The 17871-nt window shown below is 37.4% G+C and overlaps 3 protein-coding genes across 3 annotated transcripts; 2 read left to right on the forward strand and 1 right to left on the reverse strand.

Moving 5' to 3' along the window:
* Positions 1 to 103: 103 nt before the first annotated feature.
* Positions 104 to 3625, forward strand: CCT1 (chaperonin containing TCP1 subunit 1). The gene is made up of 5 exons (XM_073961624.1): positions 104 to 345; positions 690 to 843; positions 906 to 993; positions 1877 to 2110; positions 2181 to 3625. The coding sequence occupies exons 1-5, from the start codon at positions 273 to 275 to the stop codon at positions 3297 to 3299; spliced, it is 1668 nt and encodes a 555-aa protein (XP_073817725.1). The 5' UTR covers positions 104 to 272; the 3' UTR covers positions 3300 to 3625.
* A 7694-nt stretch (positions 3626 to 11319) lies between these two features.
* On the forward strand, positions 11320 to 12952 carry LOC141389705 (uncharacterized). Its single transcript, XM_073961625.1, has 2 exons — positions 11320 to 11813; positions 11889 to 12952. The coding sequence occupies exons 1-2, from the start codon at positions 11592 to 11594 to the stop codon at positions 12375 to 12377; spliced, it is 711 nt and encodes a 236-aa protein (XP_073817726.1). The 5' UTR covers positions 11320 to 11591; the 3' UTR covers positions 12378 to 12952.
* A 20-nt stretch (positions 12953 to 12972) lies between these two features.
* On the reverse strand, positions 12973 to 16479 carry Pfdn5 (prefoldin 5). Its single transcript, XM_073961626.1, has 3 exons — positions 16140 to 16479; positions 15859 to 16068; positions 12973 to 13315 (listed from the first exon to the last, which is right to left on the reverse strand). The coding sequence occupies exons 1-3, from the start codon at positions 16233 to 16235 to the stop codon at positions 13136 to 13138; spliced, it is 486 nt and encodes a 161-aa protein (XP_073817727.1). The 5' UTR covers positions 16236 to 16479; the 3' UTR covers positions 12973 to 13135.
* Positions 16480 to 17871: the final 1392 nt, after the last annotated feature.

The following is a 17871-nucleotide window of genomic DNA, read 5'->3' on the forward strand; positions in this document are numbered from 1 at the left end:
TCCAACTAAAAATTTATTTTCAAATTTCACAAATGAACGGTTAAAACCATCCGCTGTACTCCAATTAACAAGTGCTGCTAAGTTCGCCACGCCACTGCGTTGTTAAAAAATGTACTCTCATGCAGCACTGACTTGACAGAACACCAAAACACATTTGTTCAAAGAAGGTAGCATTTTGTGAGTCAGGCGGTCTTGTTTCGGTGGAGAAAAAAAGTATTATCACGCAAAGTTTTGCTAATTTTAAATAAAAGTTTTTAACAAACACCAACAAAATGTCCACACTTGCAAATCCTTTGTCCATTGCTGGTACCCGCCATTCGGGCCAGTCTGTGCGTACACAAAATGGTAAGTTTTTTGTGATGAAATTGAACAGATGCGATGCTGATTAATTGCGATGGTGAGCAATGAATGTGAATGGGTGAGACCGGCATGGCTAAACAATTGTCAATGGCCTATGCAAATTGTAAAACACATGTTTGAAAAAATGTAATTTTCAAAGCTTAACTAGTGAAATTTGATAAAACCATGATGATGCATTCCTTGCTGCACCATAAATTATGATGAGGATGTTTATACATATTTGAGGTTATGTCAATTTAAGCTTCCCAAGTGGGAGGCTCTCATCATGTCTTGTATTGCATTGCCATGACGTCATAAATAACTAATGGTTTTCTGTTTTTTTTCCACAGTTATGGCAGCCAGTTCCATTGCCAACATTGTCAAGAGTTCCTTGGGCCCTGTGGGTTTGGACAAAATGTTGGTCGATGATATCGGTGATGTCACTGTCACCAATGATGGTGCCACCATTCTGAAACTTTTGGAAGTTGAACATCCCGCTGCTAAGTAGGTTACAATGTTAATGGGATTTAAGTCCTTTTTAATTGAATTATTGAATATTATTACAGAGTTTTGGTTGAGCTGGCTCAATTGCAGGATGAAGAAGTTGGTGATGGTACCACTTCTGTCGTTATAATTGCTGCTGAGTTACTTAAGGTGAGTTATTATAGGATTTTATTGAATATCTTACTATCGCATTCGAACTACCCTATAACGTAGCACTTGGGAACGGACGAATTACAACGTTATAGAGAAAATTCAATATAGGGAGATTATATTTTGTATGAATTTGCACTTGTAACTTTGTTATAGAGAAGTATTCGATACAGGGAAGTTCGTCATAGAGATGTTCGACTATATTTGGAAAAATATTAGCTATTTCATAAAAGCTTGATCATCTGCATAAATACAAAAACCTGTTTTGAAGCAATTAAAATTTGTTCTAAAAAATGAAGCTAAAGATGAACTTATCCACAATTAAATGTGTTGTAAAACATAAATACGCCTTCCAACAAAAAATAATCTCTTTATAACGTTTTTTTCGAAACCGCCTTAGAAAAAATGTTTACAATTTCCACAGGTAGAAACAAATTTGAAGGTAATTTTGATTATTTATGGAACTTTCAAGACCCATATCTCGACAAAGTTAACTATGTCATTGTTTGTGTATAGTTTGGACACACGGGATTCTTGCGCACGATATTTACGGACAATATAGATTAGGACATTTACCTTAGAATAAAGTTCTCAAAAACACATCAATTGGCTTCCAATATTGTACCAATTATATCGATGTTGTCAACGTGGACTAGCAGGTTTGGTAGGGAGTTTACGTCCAGGTTGAGAAAGATCGTGGGACTATTGTGAGAAAATGGAAGAGAAACTGCTAGGTCTAGCAATATGTAATAATATACAGATGGTTAATCAAAAACATTTAGCTTAGGTTCGATTCCTGGATTTGAATATCCATTTTCAAATGACGAAAACATTAATTATTTTTTATTGTAACACCCCAACTTATTATCTCTCTCCCATACAGAACGCCGATGAATTGGTGAAACAAAAAATTCACCCCACCTCCATCATTTCCGGTTATCGTTTGGCCTGCAAAGAAGCTTGCAAATACATTTCCGAACATTTGACAGCTCCCGTTGATGAATTGGGCCGTGACTCCTTGATTAACATTGCCAAAACATCCATGAGCTCTAAGATCATTGGAGCTGATGCTGATTTCTTTGCAGCCATGGTTGTTGATGCTTGTCAAGCTGTTAAGGTAAGAACCGACATAAAACATGCAAATCTTTTTCATCCTCATTAAAAGTACGACCTGTGTTTTCCTTTAGATCACCGATCCCAAGGGTAATGCTGCCTATTCCATTAAGGCCGTTAATGTTTTGAAAGCTCACGGTAAATCAGCTCGCGAATCTCTTTTGATTCCTGGCTATGCTCTGAACTGCACCATTGCCTCACAACAAATGCCCAAGAAAATTGTCAATGCCAAGATTGCCTGCTTGGACTTCTCTTTGCAAAAGACCAAAATGAAGATGGGTGTACAAGTTTTGATCAACGATCCCGATAAGTTGGAGGGTATTCGTGCTCGTGAATTGGATATTACCAAGGAGCGTATTAACAAAATTTTGTCCACCGGTGTCAATGTTGTTTTGTGTTCGGGTGGTGTTGATGATTTGTGCATGAAATACTTCATTGAAGCTGGTGCCATGGCTGTCAGGCGTGTTAAGAAGAGCGATTTGAAAATCATTGCCAAGGCCACTGGTGCTGCATTCTTGACCTCCCTCACAAACATGGAAGGTGAAGAAAGTTTCGATGCCTCCATGGTTGGTGAAGCCGCCGAGGTGGCCCAAGAACGCATCTGCGATGATGAGCTGATTCTTATCAAGGGCACCAAGGCTAGAGCTGCTGCTTCCATTATTTTGCGTGGTCCCAATGATTTCTACTGTGATGAAATGGAAAGATCCATCCATGACTCCTTGTGTGTTGTTAAACGTGTTTTGGAAAGCAAAAAGGTTGTTGCCGGTGGTGGTTGTGTAGAAGCTGCCCTTTCCATTTATCTTGAAAATTTTGCCACCTCCCTTAGCTCCCGCGAACAATTGGCCATTGCTGAATTTGCTAAATCTCTTTTGGTCATTCCCAAAACATTGGCAGTCAATGCAGCCAAGGATGCCACTGATTTGGTAGCCAAATTGCGTGCCTATCACAATTCCAGCCAAACCAAGGCTGAACATGCTGAACTTAAATGGACCGGCTTGGATTTGATTGAAGGTATTGTACGTGACAACAAAAAAGCTGGTGTCCTCGAACCTGCCATGTCCAAAATCAAGTCACTTAAATTCGCCACAGAAGCTGCCATCACCATTTTGCGTATTGATGATATGATTAAATTGAATCCTGAAGAGAAGCCCGACAAATCATATGCTGATGCTTGTGCTGCTGGTGAACTTTAAGAGAATCACTTGTGCACATTCATTCATGTTCCCCTTAAATTTAATTATTCATCATCTCTTAGCGTTCTCCTTTTTTAAGCATTTACAAATCATCAAACAAATCACCAACTACCTACTCTATCCCAAAAAACAAACAAGAACTCATACATAATTATTAACAATTAAATTGTTTTAAAACAAAAAACGCCCTTCTCTTTGTTTTCGTTAATAAGTTTATGTTTAATTTCTTTCTTTACACATACAACGCAAAACTAAAAACAAAATTGTATTAATGCATACACCTCACATTAAATAAAACAACAAGAAGAAAACAACCAAAAAATAAACACAAACATTTTTTATAAATTATGTTTTGATAATGGAAATTGCTTCTAACTTTTTAGGTTTGTTCACCATACCCCCATTATTATAAGTCTCCTTTTGTTATAGTTTGGATTTACTGAACAGATTTATAGCGTTCCGGTTAACTTAAAGTTAAAAGTGATGATTGAATTTTAAGGAGGAGCTTCATGGCATTAGCTTTCAATGTAAAAATCATATTTGTAATGCCACCAAATTGGTTTATTTTCGGTTTTCAAATCCATCAGATAGTAAAAGAACACTATAATAATGGGCCATAATAATGTGAAATAAATTGAAGATTAAATTAATTACATGCCATTAAAGGAATTTCGCAACGCAAATATGTTCGTTCGTGTATTATTTAAGTTATCAGGTTCTGGTTCCAGACTCAAGAATTCTGCAACCTGGATTGGTTGCGTCCATAAGGAATCAGAGACTGGTGAGTGGGGTTAGCTGGGCAGCTAAACAAATGCAATGTATCGTGTGGTCCCAATCCACATGCAGGGCATGTGTTGGGTATCGTGGCGTCAATTCGGGCCCAATATGAATTAAACCGACCGTGCGACCGAACAGTCATGGTGGATATTGACTTATCGGGTTTGGTGATATCTCCGGAACAGTTTAACCTCTACCTTTCTGAAATTCCACACCCTCCAGACGGCATAGGCATCGTGATGTATGCGAATGATTGTACGATCTTGGCGTCGGGACCGATCGTTGATGACCCGACCTAGTGCAGTTCTTCCATCTGAGGAATATGAAAATATTCGCTGCTAAATCCAATGCCACACTGTTCACAACATGAATGGCTAAAATGAGGCTCCCAGTGAACATATTGGCCGATGGTGCACTGATTCCGACCACTAATTACCTCAAAATACTCGGTGTAATGTTCGACAGCATGTTTAAGTCATCCGCGCATGCCACAGCTATTTGCGATAAAATCAGAGGTAGGAACAAGGTGCTCAAGTCGTGGAAGATTTAAACCTGCCTGAAGACTGCAAAAGGATGCCTCCTCATGACACCAGTGGACCATCTTTATGAGGAGACGAAGATTTAACCGGCACACCAGCACAACAGGATGTTGTCAATGAATCACCTTCTTGGGTGTTATCGCAGGAGCATCCCTGTCACGATTTAGTGGACAGGCCTCCAACTAGGCACGTCAGGAGAGATCTTCATGATCTAGAGAGAGGTCCAACGGTATAAAATAGAACCTATAGCCCAACGAGCCTATCAGGCAGGCTTGGATAGCATTCACACTGATATGGTTGCGTAGGCAGTACAGAGATACAGTGTGAATGTCGTACTTGGAGACCACCCCCATCCATTGCAGCAGAAGAACGCCAGCTGCCAAGACAAACACGAGTGGTTTTAGCGGAAAGATTTGTTCCAGGCGAGTAGAATATAGACACGTTTCCCGGAGGAGATGCTAATCAACTTGACCTTAACTGATGACGAGCTGCACACTATGGAGATCTCACCCAAGTCTCCTAGGGAAGATGAGAGTAAAATGGACGAAGGAAATATGGACTCGGATGCTGTTTGGCAGCTGGTCGTATATCAGCTAAAAAACTTCAAAAGCAGGATGTAACAGGATCATTGACTGATGATGGGGAATCCAAGGAGGATCCAACAACAGACAATAACTCCAGGGACTTAACTGCCATAGAAGTTAAGGAAAATAAGAATTATAGACGTACTTACAAAATTCGTGGGGAAAGGTACCAATTCGGAAAAGGGGACTTCTTCATCAGAAGCAAGTTGATGTACATCAGGAAGTTCGAGGCCCAGGCCCTGTTGTTGCCCATACCAAAGCCCTTACAGGGGATGCGGTTGAAAACAAGAAAGTAGAGGCGACGAAACCTATTGCGCAAATAAAAATGGTGGAGTTAATCTCTACTCCGAAGCCGAGCTCAACTCAGACGGGAATGAAGAATGAATTTGGCGAGGGGTCTGCCTCCCAAGCCAATGACCATAAAATCCATGATTTCGGAATGGTTGGATGAAGTAGCTCGGTGTGGCTTTATGTTGATACATACCAACTTCGTAAGGTCTACCTTGAGAGGGGACACGGAACCTGTATGAAAAAATTCAATAAAATCTGTTTAGAACCATTTCCTTTCTCTCACTCGAGAAGCTAGGGATGAAGATCACTGTGGATGTAACTCATTAAGGGTCACTGTAATATAAAATTTCTAACTTCAAGATGGGATGACTTTGGCATCGACTAGATTATGTGGAGATGCAGAAGTGAGAAGAATACTCTCACCTTCTTATCAGACCTAAATAATCGAATAACAACACTGAAATATCCCAGATATTTCTTTATGTTCAGGGGCCTAATTACGACATTCGATTCGATCGAGTATTTGCTCGATAATGAAAAAATCAAACTATGAAAACCTATTCGCGCCACTAACCGTACATTTATTAAGGTAGACACATTAGCAATTTGATACAACAATGTCAAAAAGTTTTACAAAAATAAATCATTTCGTACAGTTTTCTAGCATAACTTCATTCCGAAATTATTATTCAACGATTTCAATAAATATTTACGTTTTTTCATTAATAAATTTGTATTTTTAGTTTTTGCTTCAAAATAAACACATTTTTACCATCTACCTTCTCAATGTTCTTTTAAGAACACATAGGTTTTCATAGTTCGATTTTTTCATTCACGAGTAAATACTCGATCGAATCGAATGTCGTAATTAGGCCCCAGTCTTATTCTCTCTTTATCTTCTTCAAACCTGTCAAGGGTGATAATATTGGACCACAGGTCACCGAGTGAAGCGGTCACTGGTAATAATGTTGCTTCGTGACCTAGCAAAAAGCAATTAAACAAATAAAAAAGTGTCAGTGGGCTTTGCCGACAGAGATATACCCTCAGCCAATGTGAAGTGAAACTTTCATCTACGGACAGATCGAGTGTATTTAGGGTCTCTTCAGAATTTTGTGGCCCTTTTTGAACATTTGAACTTGCCGACAAAAATGTGGATTAGGAATTAACTGCACTAAGACACAAATGTTGAACTTTTGTGGGGGAGGTACCCATAGGGAGGACCGATATGGGTCATATTAGAAGTTAAAATAAATTTTGACAAAACGTTAGGAGATCCAAAGTTTGGACCAAATTGGTTGCCCCATTCAAATGATACCGTCCTAGCATTTTAGTGACATTTTTTAAATATTGGGGAGAAGTACCGGAAGTTGTGGACCGGTATTACCCCATGAAACTAAGTTTGCTTAAAATATGACGAAGACCAAATGTTGCACCAAATCGGTAGAACAGTTCAAGACATATGGTGACATAGGGTTTTTTACACCTTTCGGGATGTTTCCCCTGAAAAAAACTTTTACCGTCGTAATGGAGGTAGCGAATGCAAATTGCTTCAACAAAAATCAAAGTGATTCGAGAGCTGGTCTTAAAGTGAACTCATCCGAAATTTTGTGTGGGAGGTACCAGAAGCAGAAGACAAATATAGTCCATATTCGAATCTGATCTATATCTGGTAGATATATTAGGATGTGCAGAGTATGGATTACATCTGTCACTACCTTCAAGAGTTATCGTGAGCACAATTTTTCTCAGCATTTTTTGAACTTTTGTAAGGAAGGTACCTGAAGGAGTGGACCGATATGGTTTATCTTTGAGCATAAACTATGTTTGGACAAAATATTACGAAGGCCAAATTTTGGACCGAATTGGCAGATCCGTTCGAGATTTATCTTGCGCTCCAGCCACTACACACGGTGTCATAGGGGTTTTTTGCACCTTTCAGGATATTTTCTCAGGAAGTATGGACTTGATGGACCCCTGATGAAACTTATACCGTCGTATTGGGGACAGTGAATACAAGTTGCTACAACAAAAATCAAAGCGATTCGAGAGCAGGTCCTAAATTAAACTTGTCCGAAATTTTGTGTGGGATGTACCTGAAGGAGTGGAACGATTGAGTCCATATTGGAACCTCATCTAAGTCTGGTAGAAATTTCACGATGGGCCAAATAATTTACACCCTTCAAGAGTTATCGTGCGAACAAATTTTCCGAACATTTTCGAACTTTTGTGGGGGAGCTACCGGAAGGAGTGCACCGATATAACCCATCTTCGAACTTAAACTAAGTTTGTGCAAAATATTACGAAAACCAAATTTTCGACCGAACCGGTTGATCCGTTCGAGAGTTATCGTGCGCTCCAGCCGGACGGCTGGACATGGCTAAATCAACTCCAAATTGTCTGAAACACATTTCGTCCAAACATTCTTGGGGTCTAAAACCATTATTTCGATGAGGCACATTTTGCCCGTATGAAAGTGTATATACCCTCGTTAGCATAAATGCTAACGGCTCAGCCGAATCTCAACCATGAAATATTCTGAGCTAATATGGAATAATTAATTTACTTTCTGTTGTGAAAGTAACTATGCCCACAAGTTTAGGTGGATATGATACTTGATTACTAGGAAACCTATCTGCCATATTATAGCTAATTCGGTCAGAAATCAAATTGTACCTGTATATGGAGGCTATACCGAAACAATTTTTGGTGAAAAATTTTGGTGGAAAAGTGTTGTGACCAATAAGAACCTCAAATGTCAAATTACAGCTAGTTTGGTAAAAATTTTAGTTAAAATCTTCAAAATACCGAAAACCGGGTGGAACTGTTATATGGGGGCTATAACAAAACATAATACATAATCTTTGGTGGAGAAGTTTCGTGATACCAAATTATAGCATATTTGGTCTGAAAGTGTAGATAAACACGTAAAAATACCGGAAATTGGGCGGTACCGTTGTAAGGTGGCTATACCAAAACATGGACCTATGTTGACGATGTTTCGTGGGAGATGTTTCATGACCACTGAGAACCTCAAATGTCAAATTACAGCTAGTTCGATTAAAAATTGTAACTAAAACGATCAAAATACCGAAAAACGGGAGGTACGGTTATAAGGGGGCCATACCAAAACATGGACCTATGTTGACGAAGTTTGGTGGAGATGTTTCATGACCACTGAGAACCTCAAATGTTAAATTGCAGATAGTTCGGTTACAAATTGTGGTTAAAATTCTCAAAATACCGAAAATCGGGAGGTACCGTTATATGGGGGCTATACCAAAACATGGACCTATGTTGACGATGTTTCATGACCACTGAGAACCTCAAATGGCAATTGCAGCTAAAATTCTCAAAATACCGAAAATCGGGAGATACCGTTATATGGGGGCTATACCAAAACATGGACCTATGTTGACGATGTTTCGTGGGAGATGTTTTATGCCCACTGAGAACTTCAAATGTCAAATTACAGCTATTTCGGTTAAAAATTGTGGCTAAAATTCTCAAAATACCGAAAATCGGGAGGTACTGTTATATGGGGGCTATACCAAAACATGGACCTATGTTGACGATGTTTAGTGGAGATATTTCATGACCACCGAGAACCTCAAATGGCAAATTACAGCTAGTTCGGTTAAAAATTGTAGCTAAAATTCTCAAAATACCGAAAATCGGGAGGTACCGATATATGGGGGCTATACCAAAACATGGGCCTATGTTGACGATGTTTCGTGGAGATGTTTCATGACCACTGAGAACCTCAAATGTCAAATTACGGCTAGTTCGATTAAAAATTGTAACTAAAATGATCAAAATACCGAAAATCGGGAGGTACGGTTATAAGGGGGCCATACCAAAACATGGACCTATGTTGACGATGTTTGGTGGAGATGTTTCATGACCACTGAGAACCTCAAATGTTAAATTGCAGATAGTTCGTTTACAAATTGTGGCTAAAATTCTCAAAATACCGAAAATCGGGAGGTACCGTTATATGGGGGCTATACCCAAACATGGACCTATGTTGACGATGTTTAGTGGAGATGTTTCATGACCACTGAGAACCTCAAGTGGCAATTGCAGCTAAAATTCTCAAAATACCGAAAATCGGGAGATACCGTTATATGGGGGCTATACCAAAACATGGACCTATGTTGACGATGTTTCGTGGGAGATGTTTTATGCCCAATGAGAACTTCAAATGTCAAATTACAGCTATTTCGGTTAAAAATTGTAACTAAAACGATCAAAATACCGAAAAACGGGAGGTACGGTTATAAGGGGGCCATACCAAAACATGGACCTATGTTGACGAAGTTTGGTGGAGATGTTTCATGACCACTGAGAACCTCAAATGTTAAATTGCAGATAGTTCGGTTACAAATTGTGGTTAAAATTCTCAAAATACCGAAAATCGGGAGGTACCGTTATATGGGGGCTATACCAAAACATGGACCTATGTTGACGATGTTTAGTGGATATGTTTTATGACCACTGAGAACCTCAAATGGCAATTGCAGCTAAAATTCTCAAAATACCGAAAATCGGGAGGTACCGTTATATGGGGGCTATACCAAAACATGGACCTATGTTGACGATGTTTAGTGGAGATATTTCATGACCACTGAGAACCTCAAATGCCAAATTACAGCTAGTTCGGTTAAAAATTGTAGCTAAAATTCTCAAAATACCGAAAATCGGGAGGTACCGATATATGGGGGCTATACCAAAACATGGACCTATGTTGACGATGTTTCGTGGAGATGTTTCATGACCACTGAGAACCTCAAATGTCAAATTACAGCTAGTTCGGGAGGTACGGTTATAAGGGGGCCATACCAAAACATGGACCTATGTTGACGATGTTTGGTGGAGATGTTTCATGACCACTGAGAACCTCAAATGTTAAATTGCAGATAGTTCGGTTACAAATTGTGGCTAAAATTCTCAAAATACCGAAAATCGGGAGGTACCGTTATATGGGGGCTATACCAAAACATGGACCTAAGACCAAAGACACATGTGTACAAAATGTCCAGTCCTCTAACTCAACTTATTCGAAATATAGCGTGATTACAGCAGACGGACTCACGGATACGGCTAAATCGGCTTAAAATTTTACTCTGATCAAGAATGTATACTTTATAGGATCGCAAAAGATTATTTCGATGTGTTACAAACAAAATGACAAACTTAATATACCCTCCATATTAGGGTGGAGGGTATAATAAATTAAGATCCAGAACCGAGGACATTTGAACATCTTGAAACTCGATATAATTTTGACTCATTCTTTTCGATAGTTTTCGTGCCAACTAGCCATTTTAGTCCGCCATCGTAGGATTTTTATAGCTTTTGTTGGTGGCATAAGGTTTCTACAGCTTGACCATTATATCAGGTAGTATGGACTTCCCGACTTATATCAAAAAATTCGAACCGATGCGAAAAATGTGCTTAAAATGCACGATATGGCCCATCCTAGAACTTGATTTAGTTTTGAACTGTTGGATCAAATTAGTTGATCCGCTCGTGAATTATTGTGGGCACTAGCCAGCCAGACAGTCAGCCGAACGGACAGGGCTAAACCTATTCCCTATCGTCCCAACATACTTAGTGTCCAAACCCATTATTTCGATGACACACATTTTTATCGAATACCGAAGGCCTAATGTATGTATATTAAATTATTTTCAAATCGAACATAAAGGAACAGTGGAAGGAAACCATTCTATCTATGAATGCATTTTTCATCTTCACGTGGCTAAAAGGAAAACATCCTATGAAACAAATAAACAAAACCACCAAAAAGAGAAAAAATGTTTACGAATTTTCAAAAAATAAACATGCGTTTTATGTCCCCTCGACCATCTGCGTTTGCTGCCACTCGGTGTGGATGCAAAGAAGAGAGAGAGTCATCTATACAAATACCAAATAGTGGGCCTATAAATAGAACATGCACAAACAAAAAATCGAATGAGAAAAATCTTTTGATCGTCTACTTTTACTATCAATCGTAGAGGGAGGGAAAACGTTTGCACGCAAAGATTTTTCTTTAAAAATAAAAAAATTAATATTCATAGAAGGAACAGATTTAAAAAAAGATGGCTGAAAATAATAATAGTGAAATTGTTCAAGATTTAAATAATAATAACAATGCAGAAAATTCAAATGAAACTGAAACCGTCGGAGCTGCTGCAGTCCCAGAAAATCATGCCAAGAACGATAATGAATTATTGGATATTGTTTTCACATTGGAAAGTGAAAAACAACAATTGGTAGAGGAATCACGTAAACGTATGTCAGCTTTGCGCAAAGATTTGGAGGTTAGTTTTTTTTTTTTGGGAATTCTAAAAACTTTGAGAAGAAAATATTACTAAAATCCATATTTTTATTTTCAGGAAGCCCTAAGTGAAAATGAAAAACTCAAGAGGAAAGTCAATCAATTGGAACAATCGCTAAAACAATCGGTAATGTTGGGCGGTGTGGATGCCCCCAAGACGCGTCAAGACCAAGAGGAGCTGTTGTTGAAAGCCAAAACTTTGTTGTTTGAAAAGACCAAAGTCAATAAGCAGCAGGAACATCAAATTGCCACGATGAAAACTCAAGTGGATGCCATGAAAGATGTTGTACAAGTTACCAAAGATATGCTAAATTTGAAAACTGCCGAATGCAACCACATGCAAGAACGTTTGAATAAATCCCAATTGTGGGTAAAAGCCGAACAAGATAAATGTACCATATTGGAGAAGAAATTGCAAATATCGAAAAATGTCTACGATAAATTGAAAACAGAACATGAACTCCAGACAAAAATTCATCGTGAATTGAAAACAGTTTATGAGGAGAAAGTGAAGCTGTTGAATGATACAATAGAAAAATTGAAATAGATATGATTGTGGGTGGGGTGTATGTAGTTTTTAGAAATATTTCTGTTTGCTATTTTAATTAGTTTCATAATTGAAACATTTAAACATTTGGAGTTATTACTAAACTGAAGTGAAATAATTAACAATACACTAGTCATTGAGGTAATATTGAAAATGTTCAGGGCAATCACGAATATAAAATTCGTGCAGAATTTGTTCCCTTTTCCCAATTTTCTTTTATCATAGTTTCCCTGCAGAAAATTTTCGATGGAAATATTCATGATTGCCCCGATTAAATAAACAAATTAAATAAATGGTTAAAAATTCTCTTTCTACCAAAAACAATTTTTAACATTAGGAAACTGCCTCCTAGCTGAACAATCTCCCTCTTCCACAACAATTGTATAATGTTTTTCAACATTAACAGAATGATTCTTAGTTAATAAATTTCTGCTTTAATTGAGTGTCGAATCCTGCCTATGCTGACCATGTTATTGTTTTTATCCTAATCTGTCACCTGTACTTAAAAATACAATAATTTAAAAAATACAACAAAAATGCTTTCATTAAAGTTTTCTTTTAACTTTCATTTTAAATGCTAGTTTATTTATTTTGGTTGGTTGGTTGTTCTGTTGTTGTTGTTGCTGCTGTTGTTTTGTTTAATACGATTTTATTTTATGAAAAAACACTTTCAAAGTGCAATTAACAAAAATGAGTGGTGAATTATTTGTTGTTTAGTCCAAAATCGATGTCGTTGGTTGCTGTTGTTTATGCTAAACTTAGGCTGTCTGCTGTTGTTGTTGCAATTGTTTTACTGCAGCCAATTGTTTCATTTCAATAACACCTACCACAGCACTTAAAAAGCGGCTCTTTTGCATTTGAATTTTTTCAATTTTCTCAATTTGTTCTTGGACATATTCGACACGACGTTTGAAATAGTCTTTGGATCCCTCCAAGTTCTGAAAGAAAAAAAAATTAAAAACAAATTACTAGATTTTTTTAGAAATTGCTAAGCTAAGGCCAGAGACCCCAGAACAACATAAAACACCTAATCGACGTCTTCCTCCGCCGAAAAAGATGAAATTTTTTGCAAGCCATGTCTGAGTTTGGTATCCGTGCACAATTGATACGATCTATATGATTCAAGATAAGGAGTTAAAATACGAAGACACTCTTTCTATGATTTTATACCCACAGGAAGTTTCAGAATGAAACAGCTATAAAACTGCGCATATTTTGAATTTTTCTGGATTTGAGAAATTTCAGAATGTATAGACTTTCTCAGAAAAAATATGCAGTTGAAGTCACGATCACAAGACAGATGGTGTGAGGTGCTCAAAGGACTTCCACGTTAAAGTCCATCTCAATCAAAGAGAATTACGATGTTCAATAGTTGGATCAATGTTAGTCACTTACGGATCATTTTGCCAGGATGCATTGACATGTCCACGAAAAAATGGTATGATTGTAATCAGCTCCACAAGGGCTACCTTTTGTAAAAATTTCGGAACGATTCTCGAACAGGTCCAATACTAAATTTAAGAGAAAATGTTGATATTTTGTGGGGAACACTGATAATCTTTAAACTTCATGTAATTATAAAAAGTGTTATATGCAAAGTTTATCGGGTTCCGAATTCGATATTTATCACTAAATGTTATAGGGTTTTTAGAGCCTTTAAGCCGTTATTACAGAAAATTTGCTCCAGCAGTAAACAAGACTACATTCAGTAAAAATGTCCTAACGATCCTTGAAAAGCTTTTAAACTACGGGGGAGGTCCGATATGGAAAATTTTGGAACCTTATGTTATCAGCTCAACAACAAGGGCTACCTTTTGTAAAAATTTCAGAACGATTCTCGAACAGGTCCTAAACTGCGTTTAAGAGAAAATTTTGATATTTTGTGGGGAACACTGATCATCTATAAACTTCAGTTTTTTCAGCTTTCGGATCATTTTTCCAGGAAGCATCAACGATTCTCGAATAGGTCCTAAACTGCGTTTAATAGAAAATGTTGATATTTTGTGGGGAACACTGATCATCTTTAAACTTCAGGTAATTATAAAAAGTGTTCTATGCTAAATTTATCAGGTTCTGAATTCGATATTTATCAGTAAATGTTATAAGGTTTTTAGAGCTTTTAGGCCGTATTACAGGAAATTTTCTCCAGCCCACAAAATATATTATATGGCTGTAATCAGGACTACATTCAGTAAAAATGTCCGAACGATCCTTGAAAAGCTTTTAAACTACGGGGGAGGTCCGATATGGAAAATTTTGGAACCTTATGGGCGTTTGGAAAACGTGTTGTTATGGGCACAAAGTTTAAACAAAACTGGTTCTCAATTCTAGATTTATCAAGCTCAAAATTCATTTTAGTTTTTGGTAGCAGGTTGGGTAAATATCTCAGTAAATATGGACTTGCCAACGAAAAAATATATCATTGTTATCAGGACCAAAAAGACCATACATACAATAGATATGTTCCCACAACATCCCCCGATGGACAAGGGAAACTTCTCTCGTATCAATGAGTCCACGCCGATTCATATTGGCTCAAAGATATAGGACCTACTTTTTATCGCCGAGTCCGAACGGCGGCAACACTTGTAGAGAAATGTTTCATGGCTGAAATACTAGGGACATTAAACCACTGGTTAGGTATGGAGCCTCAGATCTTCTGAGTGCAAGGCGGACGTGCTTACCACTGCACCACGGTAACTTCCACCAGAATGATCACTTTGAACAAAAAAAATCAAAATGAGTTGCACTTAAACAATATTTTTAGGTGGTAACCAAAAACTTTGGACAAAATCGGTTACTCCTTTCGAGAATTATCGTGTTCACCAGTCAGCTGGACAGGCTGTAACAGGCCGAGGAGTTACCACCACAGTATATATATCATTCCATTCAAAGCGTTGGGCCCGGACGGAATTACCATGATTATCGATTATTTCAGCAAATAAACCGCCTCATCTTTGAAAATTCTGTGACTGAAGACAAGGATGCCAGCAAAAGTGTATCGCATGGACCAAGTTCATTTTTTCGCCTGAGCAGAGATCCTTTGTATATCGTTAACATTGATTTCAATCATTTCAATCAAACCAAACTGGTGTACAATGTTGGATAATAAACGCCTGTCGTACGTGCAATAATTGGTCAATAAGGCTCCGTATAATGAAACAGGGAGTTCCCAAAGAAGGGAACAAACATCAAACGTTATTACTATTGGACCCGAATTTTCGTCGGGACAAGTGTGTTTAAGTATTATGCCTTCACTAATTGTCATTCCCTATAAGTATTGTTATATTCTATTTACATGCAGCTTCTCAACCATAACCTTATGGAATTGTAAACAACAAATCCTTACATTATTCAAGACAGTTGCGGTTACTCATCTAAAACCTAACCTAGTGCAGAATGACACATTATCACAAATGTATAAGCCCCGAATTTCTCCACAGAAATGCATGTCTTATGACATCATATCTTACCAACTTACCTTCTCTACATAATAACCAGTACCAACATCAATAACAAAATTATCCATATCCTTAATACGACCGGGAACATACATACTGCTGGTGAGGGGTACTAAAACTTGACGATCATTCCATTCAGGTTGGAATGATTCTAAAGCTTCCTTTGAACTGGCATATTTAGCTTTGCAATCATACAAGGTCTGTAAGGATTCTTGGATGCCATTGATTTCCTAAAAGTAAAGAAAAAAATTCATTCATTATTAACTCTTCAGACTTATTGTCTCCATCGTCGTCGTCGTACCTGCTCAAATTCTTGTTTGATTTGTACCAATTGTTCTAAACTTAAATTGGCCAAATTAATTTGTTCTGGTTTATTTGTTCCTTCGCTGGATGCCATATTTAGTTATTTTCTATAAAATGCGGGTATTTATGGAGAAAATTGCAAAACTTTTAACAAATGTTTTTGCCTTAAACACAATGTATGGAAAATATTTCTTTAATGGAAGATGAGCGATGAGCAGCACGATGACTTATCGGAGTGGGAAGCGAGTCGATTTTCAGACGGCGACGCGCCGCCGCCGCTCTTTTTTTAAGGGTTTAGCCGCTGCCGATGTATAAATCGCCGTTCTCAACATGAATGGAGAGGTGCACGCTGATATTTAAAAAAATAAATAAATAATAAAAATTCATCGCACTTTGTTATTGTTGGAATAATATTCTTTAAATAATCACAACTGTAATGTTCTGTTGGCTGTTGAAAAAAATGAACAGCACGATAAAGCCATCAAAATATTCGATGCTGGCAATGCTTTTTAATTAAATATCAAAGTACACAGAGTTGTATTATTGTGGTGAATGTTATAAACATGTGTGGTTAGTGGGCAACGTAACCCAAACGAAAATTATACAATTTCGTGCGAAAAATTATTTTTTTTACAATTTGATTCTCAAAATTTTATCAGTAGAGGACGGCTGGACGATTTTTAGAGAATTTTTTTAATGTCCGTGATAGTTCACCTTAGGTTTTACAGGAAAAAAGCTTGAGAAAAATACTGAAGGGATTTTTATGATATTTGAAGACAATTGGGTATGTGATGAAAACCGAATCGATTCGATTTGCAGAATCGAAATGGTATATAATCGGAGTGCCGTTAATGATATATATAGTTTTGCTTCCCAAAAGCCCCTTATTTGAATAATATTTTTAAACCCCATTTTCAATTTCATTAAAATATTCACAAAAATTAGAGATATACGATTTCGATTTATGGCAAAACGAGTCGAATCGTTTTACATCACATACCTGGGGCCTAATTATGTGATTCGATATCGAGTTGTTTCGACCTGAGTACTCAAAGTTGGGGTGACAACACTCGTTATCAAGTAAAATTATCGAATAATTGAGCATAAATTTGCGAGTAATTTCTCGAGGCCAAATTGCCTATCGTAAACAAATAAAATGAAAGATTTTTTATTGTCTTTTTGTTTAAAATGTAAAAATTGTTGTTTGTTGTCGTTTTATAGAAGAAAAACGATGTTAGTAAATAATTGGCAGCATTTTTAGACAATATAACAAGAGTGTATGACAGAAAGATTTATTTTGCTCCCGAACACGAATTAAATAAAAACACTTGTTTTATTTTCAATTTAAAAAGCTTCGATTTATTGTCGGTCTAATATGCCGGTTAAATGTCAACTAAAAATAACTTCTTATTTTCTATCCCTTTGTCGGGCCACAGAACATAGAGGAACGATTGAAAATTGAAACGATCAAAAAACAAATAAAACAATCAAAACATTAGAAATAAGAACATTCGCACAAAACAAAATATGAAGGGCCACAGTTGCCGATCTGTATGTGCGAAATTGCATACAGGCAGAACTGCTTTTAACAAGTGTTGTTGTTGTGCCCATCGAACACAAAACGAACAAAGAAACTAATAACATGCAAATGCCTAAGCAGTGTAGGCACTGTTGTTGTTGTCTCTCGTTACAACGGACACGACACAAAACAAAATCTGAAAATGTATTCC

Source organism: Musca autumnalis, unplaced genomic scaffold, assembly GCF_047663935.1.
Source record: "Musca autumnalis isolate F117 unplaced genomic scaffold, ASM4766393v1 scaffold_1, whole genome shotgun sequence".
Classification (NCBI taxonomy): Eukaryota; Metazoa; Arthropoda; class Insecta; order Diptera; family Muscidae; genus Musca; species Musca autumnalis.

Excerpts from the sequence above, each read along its gene's own strand:
- CCT1 (XM_073961624.1), top strand. The coding sequence starts at position 273 with ATGTCCACACTTGCAAATCCTTTGTCCATTGCTGGTACCCGCCATTCG. Across the intron at positions 844-905 it reads GTTGAACATCCCGCTGCTAA|AGTTTTGGTTGAGCTGGCTC; the intron begins GTAGGTTACAAT and ends ATATTATTACAG. Across the intron at positions 994-1,876 it reads TTGCTGCTGAGTTACTTAAG|AACGCCGATGAATTGGTGAA; the intron begins GTGAGTTATTAT and ends TCTCCCATACAG.
- LOC141389705 (XM_073961625.1), top strand. The coding sequence starts at position 11,592 with ATGGCTGAAAATAATAATAGTGAAATTGTTCAAGATTTAAATAATAAT. Across the intron at positions 11,814-11,888 it reads CTTTGCGCAAAGATTTGGAG|GAAGCCCTAAGTGAAAATGA; the intron begins GTTAGTTTTTTT and ends TTTTATTTTCAG.
- Pfdn5 (XM_073961626.1), bottom strand. The coding sequence starts at position 16,235 with ATGGCATCCAGCGAAGGAACAAATAAACCAGAACAAATTAATTTGGCC. Across the intron at positions 16,069-16,139 it reads TCAAACAAGAATTTGAGCAG|GAAATCAATGGCATCCAAGA; the intron begins GTACGACGACGA and ends CTTTACTTTTAG. Across the intron at positions 13,316-15,858 it reads CTGGTTATTATGTAGAGAAG|AACTTGGAGGGATCCAAAGA; the intron begins GTAAGTTGGTAA and ends TTTTTCTTTCAG.